The 17,533-nt window shown below is 37.1% G+C and overlaps 1 protein-coding gene across 1 annotated transcript in view; it reads right to left on the bottom strand.

The window, feature by feature from the left end:
• Window positions 1–17,533, bottom strand: part of LOC134607931 (collagen alpha-1(IX) chain-like) — a 103,527-nt gene that overhangs the window by 51,486 nt on the left and 34,508 nt on the right. The window contains exons 3-9 of the mRNA XM_063450527.1: window positions 16,378–16,719; window positions 15,383–15,506; window positions 13,958–14,351; window positions 13,779–13,856; window positions 3,721–3,804; window positions 3,216–3,269; window positions 383–436 (exon numbers count right to left, since the gene is read on the bottom strand). Of these exons, the coding sequence (XP_063306597.1) occupies window positions 383–436; window positions 3,216–3,269; window positions 3,721–3,804; window positions 13,779–13,856; window positions 13,958–14,351; window positions 15,383–15,506; window positions 16,378–16,719 (1,130 nt within the window). The remainder of the gene's footprint in view (window positions 1–382; window positions 437–3,215; window positions 3,270–3,720; window positions 3,805–13,778; window positions 13,857–13,957; window positions 14,352–15,382; window positions 15,507–16,377; window positions 16,720–17,533) is intronic.

Consider the following 17,533-nt stretch of genomic DNA (forward strand, 5'->3'; position numbering starts at 1 on the left):
TCTTATTAAAATAGCAAATGTCTTGTAGTGATCTGACAATGTTTCAACTTTAAAGTGAGTCTTTGTCGAGCCTAGTCGAAACGTGCTCTACATACACCATAAATATATAGTGAAATGTTACAGTGTAAACAGTATTACAAAGGTGAAATTAAAAACATGCATGTAAACTTACAAACTAAATTAAATATAAATAAACAACTGATACCTCCAATACATTAATTTCCAATGAGATTGTGATTTTTGCATGATTTTTTAAAATATGTACCGTATATTTTTAAATAGACACTTTTTTATTTCATTTTTTTAAATAGAAAAATATATCAACACTACTATTCATACTATTCATAACCAACAAATATACATAACCCACAAATATACATACCCTGGGACCTGTATCACCTCTTCTACCTTGTCCTCCCTTTGATCCTCTCGGTCCCTGTAAAATATTTGTCAATACAGATTGTCAATATATATGTAGAATATATATATATATATATTTTAATATACACGCCTGTCTATTTTATAACAGAGTAATGGAAACATCCAGCAGATGATACCAAATGTGAAGTCATTCCGTAATAAACGTCCCGGTGTTATGGATCGTTCATTGTGTAAATAGGTTTAGGGATAGACTTAGATTAGGATAAGGGTTAGGGTTCCTTTAATCTTTGGGCAGCATAATATTAGTAGGTGTTACACTCTGGGGTACCAGATGCTTTCTTTGTGGCTGTTGTTCTTAAAGGGAAACTGTACTCACCGAAAATACAGCTTATTTTCCTCCCAAACTAAATTCTACCCATCCCCTGCACCTCTGTAACCCCCCTTGCAAGACATATAAACTTCAATAAATATTATAATTCTTACCTTATTTCCAGCGCCGCGTCACACATCCATCCTCCGTCGTCTACACCCCCTTCCGCGTCATCCGATCAGCTGACCCACTCTCCTTCCCTCCGCCAATGAGCTCATACTCATTGGGAATCATTGGGAAGCAAGAGCGCATGCGCATCTAACGCAGCGCCCCGCCCCTCGCACGCTTCACGCAGAGATTCATTGAATCCCCTTGTGAAGCTGCATTAGACCCACGTGATGTGCGACGTCCTCATACAGTGCGTGGGGGCGTCGCACGTCGTAACTCACCTTTCCTCTCCTATGGATGCGGAAGCACCATCTAGCGGCTAGGTAAGAGAAGGCAGCTGGAGGTGGGATTTTCAATTTAATCAAAACACTGCGGTTTAGCAAAAACCACAGTGTTTTGACAAACTTGGTTAAGGGTAGAGGGCCAAGGCACCCAGACCACTCAAATGAGATGAAGTGGTCTGGGTGCCTAGAGTGTCCCTTTAATTCAGCACCCATCTCTTCAGTGACATGCAGGGAGAACAGCTGATTAGAGTACACACACTGCAGCCTTTGCAAGCAATCCCAATGCAGATCAAAGAGAAGTCCACGCCCTGGCCACTCACTGACTCTTGAGTTTAGCTCCACTGAGCTAATCAAACCAGAAAATAGCAGGGCCTATTGTTTGATTGACAGCCAGGGGGTGTAATGAGGTTAATTTATTAAGGCACCAATGTAGATTAAAATCCACACTTTTTGTAAAGCAAGAAAAAGAGGACACACTTTTAACTGATTAAACACTTCAGCTAATGTGGTTTAGGTGTTTGGAGTGTTCCTTTAACCCCTTAAGGACACATGACATGTGTAACATGTCATAATTCCCTTTTATTATTATTATTATTATTATTTTATTATTTATATAGCGCCAACAAATTCCGTAGCGCTGTACAATGGGTGGACTAACAGACACATAATTGAGATCAGACCACTGGACGTACAGGAACAGAGGGGGTTGAGGGCCCTGCTCAATGAGCTTACATGCTAGAGGGAGTGGGGTATAGTGACACAAACGGGTTAAAGTAGGGGAATTAAATAGTTTTATTCCAGAAGTTTGGTCCTTAAGGGGTTAAGGCACATTTTGCAATGTACAGGGTTATTTGCTAAAGAGAGAATTCCAAGTAAATGTCAAATTTAGGGCCATATGAGTTGTACTGAAAGCATAGCTGACTGACTGAGAATTTTTCCACCTCAGCTTTTTGGGGCTTTAAATTAGAAATTCACTTTAAAGTCTCACTTTTGATATTTCCTTGCTAGTGTTGAAGAGAGTGGCTAATAAACAGGTGTATAATATACTCATAAGAGCTCCATGGCTGAGTGCAGAGCCATTAAAATAGGAAAAGAGCAGTATAATTATTGTAGGATAAGGAAACAAGAGCCCCACTTACCAACACAGTGTGTTTTTAATTAAAATGTCAAACAATATAAATAAGCCTTTTATATTTTTTGCAGAACAGCTTGACCGTACCTAGTGGATAATGTATAATTGTTGTTTTAATACATTCATTGTAAATATTTCCATGAAGAGAGTAATATTAGAACATGATTTGTTGTTCTTCATTCCTAATATTGTTCTTTGAGATTGAATATGATGTGAATAATACAATAGCATCTATTAAAAAAAACAAAAACATATGGACGACTTGACAGCGAGGGTAAGAGGGACAATAGCGACATTTAAAAAAAATTGGGAACCATGGGACAACAGTTTAGTGGGCTCAAGTGGAGACTGATAGGGCCCTTTCTTGGGGGGTCTGTCCCGACTTAGAAAGGACCCCTCCTTGAGGGGGACATGATTGTCGCGCTGTCGTTGTGGGGTCTCCACCCTCCCCCCGGCCCCCTCCCCCCTTTCTTTCTCTCCACTTTGCTCTACCTTTATTTGCTACATATCTTCTTTCTCTTCCTTTTTACTAGAATTTCACACCTATCCTGTCTCATCTTGTTTTTTGTTCTTCTTTTTTACTTTTTTTGGCCCTTCCCCTGGTTTTTCTCGGGAATGTGGCCTTTATAATTTTTTCCAGGCATGATAATACTGTCGGAGGAACACAGTAGCACATGAGCAAGATTAGATATTGAATAGAACGGGCTACTTGTATCGCCTAAATGCCTGTCCTTGATTAAAATAAAAACCACCAGTAGACGGTGGGTGTCAATGGTTTTTAATGAATGGGCATGTATTGAATTTGTTGACATGCATTATGTTTTCGAGAATTGTATTCAAGTTGACTTTTGGGCACGCCCAAAGTTATGGTTATTGAGTGAAAAATAAAGAATATACATTTTTAATTTTTTTAAAAAACAATACATGTTTATTAACATACCTGTCTGCCATGGATTCCATAATGACCTTGTAAGCCTTGAGTTCCCTTTTCACCCTATGAAAACATAATGAAAGACTTATTTCTGGTACTCATACTCAGCTCTCATAATTATACTAAGCTGGTATTAATAATCAGCCATTATACTCAAACTCAGCTCATACTATGCTCATACTCCACTCTGGTATTTAGACTCAGGTCTGGTACTCACACTCAGCTCTCATTTTCAGATTCAGACCTGGCACTCAAACTCAGCTCTGGTAATCGTACTTGGCTCTCATACTCATACTCGGCTGTGGTACGCATACTTAGCTCTCAGTTCTGGCACTCGTACTTGGCTCACATACTCAGACTCAGTTCTGGTACTCATACTTGGCTCTTATAATCAGACTCAGTTCTCGTACTCGTACTTGGCTCTCATACTCAGACTCAGCTATGGTACTCTTTCTTGGCTCTGGTATTTAGAAACAGCTCGTGATCTCTGAAATGAAATGTGACATATTATTACCTTGGATCCAGGAAATCCTTGAAAACCAGGTTCTCCGGGCAAACAGTTGCAACCTTTCGCATTAAATTCGCCTGCATCAGCACACTTCATAAATAAAGAAATAAAAAAAGAGAAACAGTGTAACATTACGTGTGTGGATTTTGTGTTTATTTTATATGCAATAAGTATATATATATGTATATATTAACTTACCCTTTCATCTTCCTGCATAAAGAAGCAGAATAAATAAAATTTTAGTGTAATTTATCAGAATGAAGCATAACATAAAAAATTGAAAACTTGATGCATTTTATTTATATTGGGGTATTTCATCTTAATTCCACCATGCACGTTCTTCTTAATTCTATTCATGCATGCAGCTATATGTATGATTACTGAATATGGTGCAGAAAAGGGGACTTTCCATATTATACTTATGCAGATGGAGCGCAAAATCAAATCCAGATTCCCAGAAGGATCTTGGGATTATTTCAATTCAGACATAAATGGGAATAAAATCATATAATAGTGAAGCACAGTAACACTTTAAAACATTTATTTTACACACTAGACACAAAACACTCCTATCCACATATAAGGGTTGGAGTCCAAAAAAAAAAGAAAATGAAACAACAGTAGTAAAAATAGCCTCTTACAAGGTTTAAGAAAGTGAGTATATGCAGACCCTGCTGCTTCTCACAAACGCTTTTGTGGTGCCCCTGCTCGGGATTAGTTGATGTATCAGCTCGTTTCCACACACCCTCCACGGATAGGTACTTTCGCTGTATTTTCCCGAGTGTCGGCTGATGATTTCCGGGTGCCCGAATAGCTCCGCCCACTTTGCGTCACTCCGTAGCTCACGTGGTTACGTCTCTGCGTCTACGCGTTTCGCTGAAAAGCTTCCTCAGGACGTCTATCAGTGATGGTCTAGTCCCTTGTTCGTCTGTCTTATAAAGCAATCCTCTTACACTCTATTGGATGAGTGCCAATGACTCAATTAGCAGCATTATCATTCCACATACGAGTCCACTGAATAAATATTAACCCAATGTTCAGTCTACATTTAACCCTAAAAAATGTCTTTAGCTAAGATCCTGTTATAGTCATGATAAACATACAAAACATTTAAAGGTATATTTATAACCTCTCATAAATATGCCCTTTTAATACAACCTATTTAGGTAATGGAGAGAGAGAAGAGAAAAACATATTATTAATATACCTTTTGCATAAGTAAATTCTTAATGCTCCCATTTAGATAGCACTTTCATCATATCCCAGTGTCTACCCTCTACAGTGTATATTAAAGTAAATATTGCAGTAAGGTGCTCCAATTTAAAGTGCCACACCTATTATAAAGTGCATAATATTGCAACAAAATCTAATTGGAAAGGAAGTGATTCTTAAAATATTTAAAAGAGAGTGATTTACAGAAAGTGGCATAACTCAAAGTCATTGTTAAGGCCAAATGGAACGAGGGTGTTGAGTTCATAAATCCACTTCATTTCCATTTGGCCTAATTTCCTTACACGGTCCTCACCTCTCCAGTTATAACGTGCTTTTTGAATACCCAGAAATATTAAACTTGAGGGATCACTATTATGGCATTCTTTGTAGTGTAGGGAGACCTGATGATTGATGAAGCCTCTACGGATATTGTACAGGTGTTCTCCTATCCTCGTATTCAACTTACGAGTAGTGCGCCCTACATATCTCAATCCATAAGAGCATGTAGATCACACTACTCGTATGGCATGTAATGCACTCCTTAATCTTATATGTTTTAGTAGGTGTGGTAAAGTGCTCTTTGAAAGACTTTTGAGACCCCGTGGTTCTACATACATTGCACATCCCGCAATTATAAAAAACATTTTTTACCCCCATAAAACTATTTATGGAACCTAATTCTTTACTATCTTTTTTACTTGATTGAAACGTTAAAATGCTTCTTATATTCGGGACCCCCCTATGTATAATTTTGGGTTGGGTGGGCAAAATCCTATGTAGTACAGGATCTTTCAACAGGAGATGCCAGTTTCTATTTATAATTTCTCTTATTTTCCTGTTGTGGCAGCCTGCGTATTGAAATATAAACGGGACAACTTCTTGTGTCTCCTGATCATTTGGTTTGGCCTTGTACTCCAGTAGAGATCTCCTATCTAACTGTTGTACTTCTTCCATGGCCCTATTTAGTATTCTTTCTTCATACCCCCTAGTTTTAAAATCTTCCAAAATTTTATGTCCCTGGTCTAAAAAAGAATCATCATCTGTGCAGTTCCTACGAATGCGGATCAGTTGACTTTTTGGTACATTTCTCAACCACGGACTGTAGTGGCAACTGGACATCTCTATGTAACTATTAATGTTGACAGTTTTAAAAAATGTTTTCGTTTTGATAGTTTCCTCTTCTATAAAAATAGAGAGATCTAAAAAGTCTACCTGAGATTTACTGTAATTAAAAACAAGGGATACTCCCCAATCATTAGAGTTAACCTCTTCCATAAAAACTTTTAAAAGATCCTCACTCCCTTTCCATATAAAAAACAGATCATCTATGTACCGCCTATATAGCACCAGGTTTGTCCCCCAGCCACCTCCCATATCCATAAAGTTTTGTTCCCATAGTGCCATAAACAAGTTGGCATAGCTGGGGGCAAACCTGGTGCCCATAGTGGTCCCACAGAGCTGTAAATAAAAATTATCAAGGTACCAAAAGTAGTTGTTATGCAAAATCAATCTAATGGCCTCTAATACAAAATCGATTTGTTCCTCTGGATATTTAGAGTTTTGTCTCATAAAAAATTCAACTGCCCTTACACCTAAATCATGGTTTATAATGGTGTATAGGGAAGAGACATCTGCCGTCACCAGCATATAGTTTCTCTCCCATTTTACCTCCTCTAAAATTTTCAATAAACTTGTAGTATCTTTTAGGTATGACGGGCGTTCCTGTACTATTGGCTGTAGTATTCTATCCACATATTGAGATACCCTACTTGAAACGGAATTGATGCCCGATATAATGGGCCTTCCTGGGGGTTTAATCAGATTTTTGTGTACTTTTGGTAAAAAGTAGAAAATTGGTGTTTTAGGGTTTAAAATTTCTAGATATTTCCTCTCATTTTTATTCAGGACTCCTGTAAGTACATCATTATCTATTAATTTACTGAACTTTGCCCTTATCTCCTTTATGGGATTAGTCGGCAAGATATGATATGTTTTTTTGTCACCCAACAGTCTTTGGGCTTCTTCTTTGTAATATAAACTGCTCATGATGACGATCCCCCCCCCCCCCCCTTATCTGCCGGCTTCACTACAATTTCGGAATCTTCTCTTAAATCCCTAAGTGCTTTTATTTCTGGTTTAGTCAGATTTCGCTCAACATTTTTAAGGGGTTTGATCTTTTTTGTCTCATATTGTACCATTTGTTCAAAAGCTTTCATTTCTCCCGACATATGCCATTTTGGAAAAAAGTTAGACTTATCTTTGAGTTCTGTAATTTGTAATTTGGTCATTAATACTTATGCCAGCATCGTTCGGTTCCTGTATGGTGCCCATTTCTCTAGAGAAATGTTTCTTTAAGCACAATTTCCTATAAAATTTTTGTAAATCGATAAAAAATTCAAAACTATTAAAATCTTTAGTGGGTGCATATTTAAGACCTTTATTCAATAAGGTGATATGATCCTTTGTCAACACCTTATTGGATAAATTAAAAATCCCTATGGGTTCAATATTCTCGTGCGTTTTTCTCTTTCTCTGTACTCTCCACCCTCCCCTATTCCCTCTATTGGTCTCCGTCTTTTTGATTGGACTGAGAAGGGGGAGTGGTTCTGTGTTCTCTCTCTCTCTAAAAAAGGAACCTCCTCGTTCCTAGAATTCAATGGTTCAAAACGATTCTTTGAATTAAAATTTGGAGTTCCTGGGTTATACTGTTTTTTAAAAATCTTTCTCGGGAATTGCCAACCATTGTTACTATTGTTGTTTCTCCTGTCTCCTTGTTGTCCCCTATTACGGAATGTTCTGTCTTGATCTCCTACATTCATGTCATAATGTCTGTTTTTCTTAGCGCCATACCTATGACCATATTGATTATTTACAGGCTTACGGTCATTATTATTGTCCCTCCTCATGTAGGCCTGTTTATTGGCATAATCACTCAGGTCTCTGTGGTATTTCCTTTGCTTTGTATCTACCACATCTTGCTCCAATTTTTCTAATTTGAAGCTAATTCTCTCTAAATTCTCTAGAAACTCCCTCTCCAATTTAAATTTCTCACATTCCTCACGAATCTGAGTGATTTGTCTATCCAGATCCCTCAATGTTAGTTGGCGAGCATTAAGAATTTACTTATGCAAAAGGTATATTAATAATATGTTTTTCTCTTCTCTCTCTCCATTACCTAAATAGGTTGTATTAAAAGGGCATATTTATGAGAGGTTATAAATATTCTGTACATTTTGTATATTTTTTATATATTATATTTTGTGTATACTCTTAATTATGTGAGGTTTTAGGTATATACCTTTAAATGTTTTGTATGTTTATCATGACTATAACAGGATCTTAGCTAAAGACATTTTTTAGGGTTAAATGTAGACTGAACATTGGGTTAATATTTATTCAGTGGACTCATATGTGGAATGATAATGCTGCTAATTGAGTCATTGGCACTCATCCAATAGAGTGTAAGAGGATTGCTTTATAAGACAGACGAACAAGGGACTAGACCATCACTGATAGACGTCCTGAGGAAGCTTTTCAGCGAAACGCGTAGACGCAGTGACGTAACCACGTGACGCAGAGACGTAACCACGTGAGCTACGGAGTGACGCAAAGTGGGCGGAGCTATTCGGGCACCCGGAAATCATCAGCCGACACTCGGGAAAATACAGCGAAAGTACCTATCCATGGAGGGTGTGTGGAAACGAGCTGATACATCAACTAATCCCGAGCAGGGGCACCACAAAAGCGTTTGTGAGTAGCAGCAGGGTCTGCATATACTCACTTTCTTAAACCTTGTAAGAGGCTATTTTTACTACTGTTGTTTCATTTTCTTTTTTTTGGACTCCAACCCTTATATGTGGATAGGAGTGTTTTTTGTCTAGTGTGTAAAATAAATGTTTTAAAGTGTTACTGTGCTTCACTATTATATGATTTTATTCCCATTTATGTCTGAATTGAAATAATCCCAAGATCCTTCTGGGAATCTGGATTTGATTTTGCGCTCCACCTGCATAAGTATATTGTTCATTTTTTTGGTGTGTGGTTTGGGCTCACACAGGTGTGTAGCAGCTAACAATTATCAAAGTATTATCAATTATCAAAGTATAAGATTGATATATATTTGGGTGGTGAGGGAGTGTTTACACATTTTTTCTCCCCCACCCTGCACTTATACTAAATATTCATTTTAGCGCTTTTATACTACCAATACGATTTTCTTCTTGCTACTCGACCCATCTATAAAAGCAGCCGTTATTGAATTAAAAAAAGGAAGTATTCCAGAGGAGAACTAATTTGTGCTCAGACACAGACGACAGATTTGGTATGGGAAAAGATAGACCTATGGCCAAACAATTGAATGTGGTATCCACTAATATCACTACACTTAGTAATAAACTGGAATCCCTCTTAGCTAAAGAACTTAAAGTGAAATGGGAAGTGGCAACCTTTGAAAAATATATTAAAGAAAAAATTGTACCAAGGGGCCTTAGGTATAATAAGTTGCCCTCTTTTGATAGGGAGGATCAAACGTTTATGGAGGAGTGGTTTACCCTGATGGACAGCCTCTCCACCCAGACGATGATCTTCATTATCAAGCGACGCCAACTAACATTGAGGGATCTGGATAGACAAATCACTCAGATTCGTGAGGAATGTGAGAAATTTAAATTGGAGAGGGAGTTTCTAGAGAATTTAGAGAGAATTAGCTTCAAATTAGAAAAATTGGAGCAAGATGTGGTAGATACAAAGCAAAGGAAATACCACAGAGACCTGAGTGATTATGCCAATAAACAGGCCTACATGAGGAGGGACAATAATAATGACCGTAAGCCTGTAAATAATCAATATGGTCATAGGTATGGCCCTAAGAAAAACAGACATTATGACATGAATGTAGGAGATCAAGACAGAACATTCCGTAATAGGGGACAACAAGGAGACAGGAGAAACAACAATAGTAACAATGGTTGGCAATTCCCGAGAAAGATTTTTAAAAAACAGTATAACCCAGGAACTCCAAATTTTAATTCAAAGAATCGTTTTGAACCATTGAATTCTAGGAACGAGGAGGTTCCTTTTTTAGAGAGAGAGAGAACACAGAACCACTCCCCCTTCTCAGTCCAATCAAAAAGACGGAGACCAATAGAGGGAATAGGGGAGGGTGGAGAGTACAGAGAAAGAAAAAAACACACGAGAATATTGAACCCATAGGGATTTTTAATTTATCCAATAAGGTGTTGACAAAGGATCATATCACCTTATTGAATAAAGGTCTTAAATATGCACCCACTAAAGATTTTAATAGTTTTGAATTTTTTATCGATTTACAAAAATTTAATAGGAAATTGTGCTTAAAGAAACATTTCTCTAGTGAAATGGGCACCATACAGGAACCGAACGATGCTGGCATAAGTATTAATGACCAAATTACAAATTACAGAACTCAAAGATAAGTCTAACTTTTTTCCAAAATGGCATATGTCGGGAGAAATGAAAGCTTTTGAACAAATGGTACAATATGAGACAAAAAAGATCAAACCCCTTAAAAATGTTGAGCGAAATCTGACTAAACCAGAAATAAAAGCACTTAGGGATTTAAGAGAAGATTCCGAAATTGTAGTGAAGCCGGCAGATAAGGGGGGGGGGGGGATCGTCATCATGAGCAGTTTATATTACAAAGAAGAAGCCCAAAGACTGTTGGGTGACAAAAAAACATATCATATCTTGCCGACTAATCCCATAAAGGAGATAAGGGCAAAGTTCAGTAAATTAATAGATAATGGTGTACTTACAGGAGTCCTGAATAAAAATGAGAGGAAATATCTAGAAATTTTAAACCCTAAAACACCAATTTTCTACTTTTTACCAAAAGTACACAAAAATCTGATTAAACCCCCAGGAAGGCCCATTATATCGGGCATCAATTCCGTTTCAAGTAGGGTATCTCAATATGTGGATAGAATACTACAGCCAATAGTACAGGAACGCCCGTCATACCTAAAAGATACTACAAGTTTATTGAAAATTTTAGAGGAGGTAAAATGGGAGAGAAACTATATGCTGGTGACGGCAGATGTCTCTTCCCTATACACCATTATAAACCATGATTTAGGTGTAAGGGCAGTTGAATTTTTTATGAGACAAAACTCTAAATATCCAGAGGAACAAATCGATTTTGTATTAGAGGCCATTAGATTGATTTTGCATAACAACTACTTTTGGTACCTTGATAATTTTTATTTACAGCTCTGTGGGACCACTATGGGCACCAGGTTTGCCCCCAGCTATGCCAACTTGTTTATGGCACTATGGGAACAAAACTTTATGGATATGGGAGGTGGCTGGGGGACAAACCTGGTGCTATATAGGCGGTACATAGATGATCTGTTTTTTATATGGAAAGGGAGTGAGGATCTTTTAAAAGTTTTTATGGAAGAGGTTAACTCTAATGATTGGGGAGTATCCCTTGTTTTTAATTACAGTAAATCTCAGGTAGACTTTTTAGATCTCTCTATTTTTATAGAAGAGGAAACTATCAAAACGAAAACATTTTTTAAAACTGTCAACATTAATAGTTACATAGAGATGTCCAGTTGCCACTACAGTCCGTGGTTGAGAAATGTACCAAAAAGTCAACTGATCCGCATTCGTAGGAACTGCACAGATGATGATTCTTTTTTAGACCAGGGACATAAAATTTTGGAAGATTTTAAAACTAGGGGGTATGAAGAAAGAATACTAAATAGGGCCATGGAAGAAGTACAACAGTTAGATAGGAGATCTCTACTGGAGTACAAGGCCAAACCAAATGATCAGGAGACACAAGAAGTTGTCCCGTTTATATTTCAATACGCAGGCTGCCACAACAGGAAAATAAGAGAAATTATAAATAGAAACTGGCATCTCCTGTTGAAAGATCCTGTACTACATAGGATTTTGCCCACCCAACCCAAAATTATACATAGGGGGGTCCCGAATATAAGAAGCATTTTAACGTTTCAATCAAGTAAAAAAGATAGTAAAGAATTAGGTTCCATAAATAGTTTTATGGGGGTAAAAAATGTTTTTTATAATTGCGGGATGTGCAATGTATGTAGAACCACGGGGTCTCAAAAGTCTTTCAAAGAGCACTTTACCACACCTACTAAAACATATAAGATTAAGGAGTGCATTACATGCCATACGAGTAGTGTGATCTACATGCTCTTATGGATTGAGATATGTAGGGCGCACTACTCGTAAGTTGAATACGAGGATAGGAGAACACCTGTACAATATCCGTAGAGGCTTCATCAATCATCAGGTCTCCCTACACTACAAAGAATGCCATAATAGTGATCCCTCAAGTTTAATATTTCTGGGTATTCAAAAAGCACGTTATAACTGGAGAGGTGAGGACCGTGTAAGGAAATTAGGCCAAATGGAAATGAAGTGGATTTATGAACTCAACACCCTCGTTCCATTTGGCCTTAACAATGACTTTGAGTTATGCCACTTTCTGTAAATCACTCTCTTTTAAATATTTTAAATATTTTAAGAATCACTTCCTTTCCAATTAGATTTTGTTGCAATATTATGCACTTTATAATAGGTGTGGCACTTTAAATTGGAGCACCTTACTGCAATATTTACTTTAATATACACTGTAGAGGGTAGACACTGGGATATGATGAAAGTGCTATCTAAATGGGAGCATTAAGAATTTACTTATGCAAAAGGTATATTAATAATATGTTTTTCTCTTCTCTCTCTCCATTACCTAAATAGGTTGTATTAAAAGGGCATATTTATGAGAGGTTATAAATATTCTGTACATTTTGTATATTTTTTATATATTATATTTTGTGTATACTCTTAATTATGTGAGGTTTTAAGTATATACCTTTAAATGTTTTGTATGTTTATCATGATTATAACAGGATCTTAGCTAAATACATTTTTTAGGGTTAAATGTAGACTGAACATTGGGTTAATATTTATTCAGTGGACTCATATGTGGAATGATAATGCTGCTAATTGAGTCATTGGCACTCATCCAATAGAGTGTAAGAGGATTGCTTTATAAGACAGACGAACAAGGGACTAGACCATCACTGATAGATGTCCTGAGGAAGCTTTTCAGCGAAACGCATAGACGCAGTGACGTAACCACGTGACGCAGAGACGTAACCACGTGAACTACGGAGTGACGCAAAGTGGGCGGAGCTATTCGGGCACCCGGAAATCATCAGCCGACACTCGGGAAAATACAGCGAAAGTACCTATCCGTGGAGGGTGTGTGGAAACGAGCTGATACATCAACTAATCCCGAGCAAGGGCACCACAAAAGCGTTTGTGAGTAGCAGCAGGGTCTGCATATACTCACTTTCTTAAACCTTGTAAGAGGCTATTTTTACTACTGTTGTTTCATTTTCTTTTTTTTGGACTCCAACCCTTATATGTGGATAGGAGTGTTTTGTGTCTAGTGTGTAAAATAAATGTTTTAAAGTGTTACTGTGCTTCACTATTATATGATTTTATTCCCATTTATGTCTGAATTGAAATAATCCCAAGATCCTTCTGGGAATCTGGATTTGATTTTGCGCTCCACCTGCATAAGTATATTGTTCATTTTTTTGGTGTGTGGTTTGGGCTCACACAGGTGTGTAGCAGCTAACAATTATCAAAGTATTTAAGATTGATATATATTTGGGTGGTGAGTGAGTGTTTACACATTTTTTCTCCCCCACCCTGCACTTATACTAAATATTCATTTTAGCGCTTTTATACTACCAATACGACTTTCCATATTAATAGTTCCCAAATTTAGCATAAAAGCATAAATCAATACCACTGTACTTATATATACTCACCACACCAGGCAGCTCACAACATGTTGTTTCAGTGGCGGTTTCTGCATCTTCAAAGATTTCAAGCTGTTGTATATCGATCTACAAAAAGTCAACTCATCGTTAAAACAGCCGATGCATCAACAATGACATTATTAATGGTTAGAACATTACAGGCAACAGCTAATCTTATTTTAACTCACATTTGCTGCCGCTCCGTCCCTTATGCGTCGAGCCAGACTGCTGAATCCATCCATTCTGATGGTACCATAGAGGTTAACAGGTGAGGAGCCAACTTGCTGACAGTCTACATACAGTGTTAGCAGGTTTCTTCTGGCGCTCAAAGACAGTTTGTGCCATCTTCCATCAAACAGTCTTTCCACATTCTCAAAGGTTGTTACTTTTTGACTACCTGAGGCTGCTATGCTGTATATATCCACTGCATTGCTTTCTCCATAGAGACGCAATCTAAATTGCTCAGCTCCATTCTGTGCCTGTACTTCCCATAGGTTCCACACCTGTTCAGCTGTCTTCTCCCTCATTCTGAAGGTGGAAACTAGTGAGAACTGCTGTGGGAAACCATAGGGGAAGATCAGCCTGCAAAGAAAACAATGTCATAGTCTTAGTGATTTTTAGATATGCAACTATATGATGAATAGACACCAATAAATGGTAGAATATCCTTCCAAAGTTAAATCTCGAGATAGGATGTGTGATTTTTAGACCTACTTCCATTGGAAATGCCCCTATTTTATATGATATAGCTTTCCTTCATATTTACTAAAGGGAGAATTCAAAGTCCATGGTCAAAATTTAAATTCTCCCTAATAATAGTGTGGGAGAGCCCAGTAAACTAAATTCCTGTTTAAAAAAGAATAACAAATATAAATATTTTTGTATTTTTTATTTATTTTATGTTCTTCGAGAGTGCACGCACGCACTCTGAGCTGGCAAGGGGAGGGGGAGAGGAAGGTTAAAGAAGGAGGAGAGAGGGCAGAGAAAACACAAAATATCGTATGGGATAGAAAGATGGGAGGGCTACAATTAAGTAGGGTGGAAGGGGAAAGAAATCTTCCCCTTGTGGGTGGTCATGGTGATTGGAGTAACCCTTTAAATGTGACACATTAGGTACAGTGGTATATTCCAGTTAGTAAGGCTGTGTGGTTTTATCAAATTAATATTTGTATTTTGTAAAAATAAGTAGCTTCCCTGCTTAAGTCACTTTTTTTGCTCTCACTTCTAACTGGCAGTATTTCCCATTCTTCTCATATAACGCAGTTGTACATGTCATCCGGTGGTGCAGAAGTAAGTAGTAAGTAAACAAAGACTCCCAGAAACTCCTGTTCTTTGTATAACCAGAATTAAGGGATAAGCCTGGTTGATCAATTTCTGTAACTGCAGCACTTGATAAGCCAGAGTTAAATGTCAAATGCAGCAACTTCAAAAATCAATATCTTTTTTTTAAATAATTTACTATCGCATTTTTTAAATGCATAAACTTGTTAAAAAGATTATCACCTTCCTGTCTAGAGGGTCTCTTTAAAGGACAATCAGGGACAAAATGATGTATATGGGATTAAGTGTACCAAAACAATGCACATACTTTAACTCACTGACATAACACACACCTTGATTGTTTGCGAATTTGCATTCTTCCTCCTATTTGAAATGCCTTCAAGTGAGTCTGTGATCCTGTAACGCTTCTTATTCCAGAAGTACTGGAAACACTAAATTCTTCAATCAAGTTTGTCACTGCAAGACACAATAAAAGGTTAGCCAAGGGAGCGTTCTACGTTTTGTTTAAAGTTTGGTTGGTTAAAAAAAAACTGAAGCTTAGGGCAAGACTATTTCATGTGAAAATTAAAGCAAATCCATCAATATTTATATAATATGCTGTAAAGAAATCAAACAGTCAAAGTCCATAAACTCACACAATTTTTTTCTTCCATGTATTCATTCATCCTTTGCGGATAAATTAGAAAGGTATAAAGTGGTAGAGGTTATACAGTACCAATGTTTTATTTCTCCTCCAGGTGAAGAACAACATTTGATTTTAAGATAAAGTAGACATTTAAAAATGTTTGCATCAATGGGGTTTTTTGTGATCTTCAATCGAAGTGGGATAATGAATTTGGAAGCATTTATTGGGAACCTGAGAAGTGATTTTTTTTTTGTACTTAGATGATTGGAGGCTAATGTGATGTAGGAGGGCATCTTGGAACGGCTGTTTCCCCCAGAATGTTTGGGATGGCATTTTAGACCTCTTCCCAAAAGGAGCATACAGCAGGGCATGACCACCATATGTGGAGAAGAATGCCTTTTGACTCACCAGAGCTGGGTAAATGTGGTGTAGGCTGGCTGGGATTTGATACCAAAACTAATACATTTTATAGTTTGTCTCTTGAAATTAGTGCACTCTGTGCTTTGATGGCTGTTTTTCAGATTTTGTTATATATAGAACATAGCAGTTGAGTAATGGGCCACTGAAAAACTTTTAAAATTGAAAAATTGGTTGCTGAGCTAATACAATTACATATTTGATAACGAAAGTATGAAATCTTCATTTTAAAGTAGGCACAGCAATTTCCATATTCAAAAAGCAATGATAAGAAGATAGACATACCTTCATAATCACGTGAAAGTTCTGGGGCAGGAATAATATCCTCATTTTCTCTTGGAGTAGTTTGACGATGATATGGAAATCTGGTGGTCACTGTAGTTACATCTCTTGCAGCAAAAAATGATTCCGTAGGAGATGGATTCTCTTCCTCTGTCTCAATCTGTGTGTCAGGATCATACCCAGAAAATGTAACTTCTTCCTCATAATTCCCTTCTGGTACATCTGTGCTAGAAGGAATATCTGTCGATGTAATCAAGTAGTCATCCTCTGACCCATAGCCATTGTAGGGAGTACTTCCATATTCATGCTCTTGTGAATATATCTCCTCCTCGTACCCATAATCACCTGAATGATATTTAAATAAAAATTCCATGTGTGAAATCAAATCAAGTTGTCATTGAAATCTGGCAGATATCAGGATTTAACTATGAGAGATCACCCAAGCATTTACTAGAATATTTGGAAAAGCAGGTCAGCAAAGGGAAATGTGTTGCACGGTTTTAAATAGTATACACATGAACTAAAATAGATAGTTATCTGGATCTGGTAATAATATAAAGATATGAAGTATTTGTAAAATGTGCAAAAAGGCATTGGTGACAGTTATATGCTTAGTTTTAAGATAGTTTTAAGATTACAGACTTTATCATGTCAATGGTATCTTTAAAGCTCAGTAACATTGATGAGCTAGAAGACTTGGAATGTCATCAAATTAACAATATTAAATTATAATTAGCAATTAAAACAAATTTAAAAGTATTGACTCATAACAAATGTCGCTTAGCCAAACAGTCTGGCAGGAAATTATAAAACAAATTGAAAATAAGATATCAACTATATTTTTGTGACTCATTATTATTTATATCAATAATTTCTACAAAGGAAAGACCCCAACTCATCTTGCAAAAGGACAATTAAATGGTCTAAATAAAATTTTAAAAAGGCAAAGTGATAGCAAAAGTAAAAAAAATATATATAAATGCAAATATTAAAGGAAACACTAGAAGCACCATATATCACTTCAACATGCTGTAGTGGTTTTGGTGCCGGGTGTAAGTAGTCACCCAGTGTAAGTAGTCAAACTGTTTAGTAATGATTTGACATCATATCTATGGTCCAGTGGGTACCGGTCATCGCCTCTGTGACAGCTGTAAGTTCT

Source organism: Pelobates fuscus, chromosome 4 (genome assembly GCF_036172605.1).
Source record: "Pelobates fuscus isolate aPelFus1 chromosome 4, aPelFus1.pri, whole genome shotgun sequence".
NCBI lineage: Eukaryota > Metazoa > Chordata > Amphibia > Anura > Pelobatidae > Pelobates > Pelobates fuscus.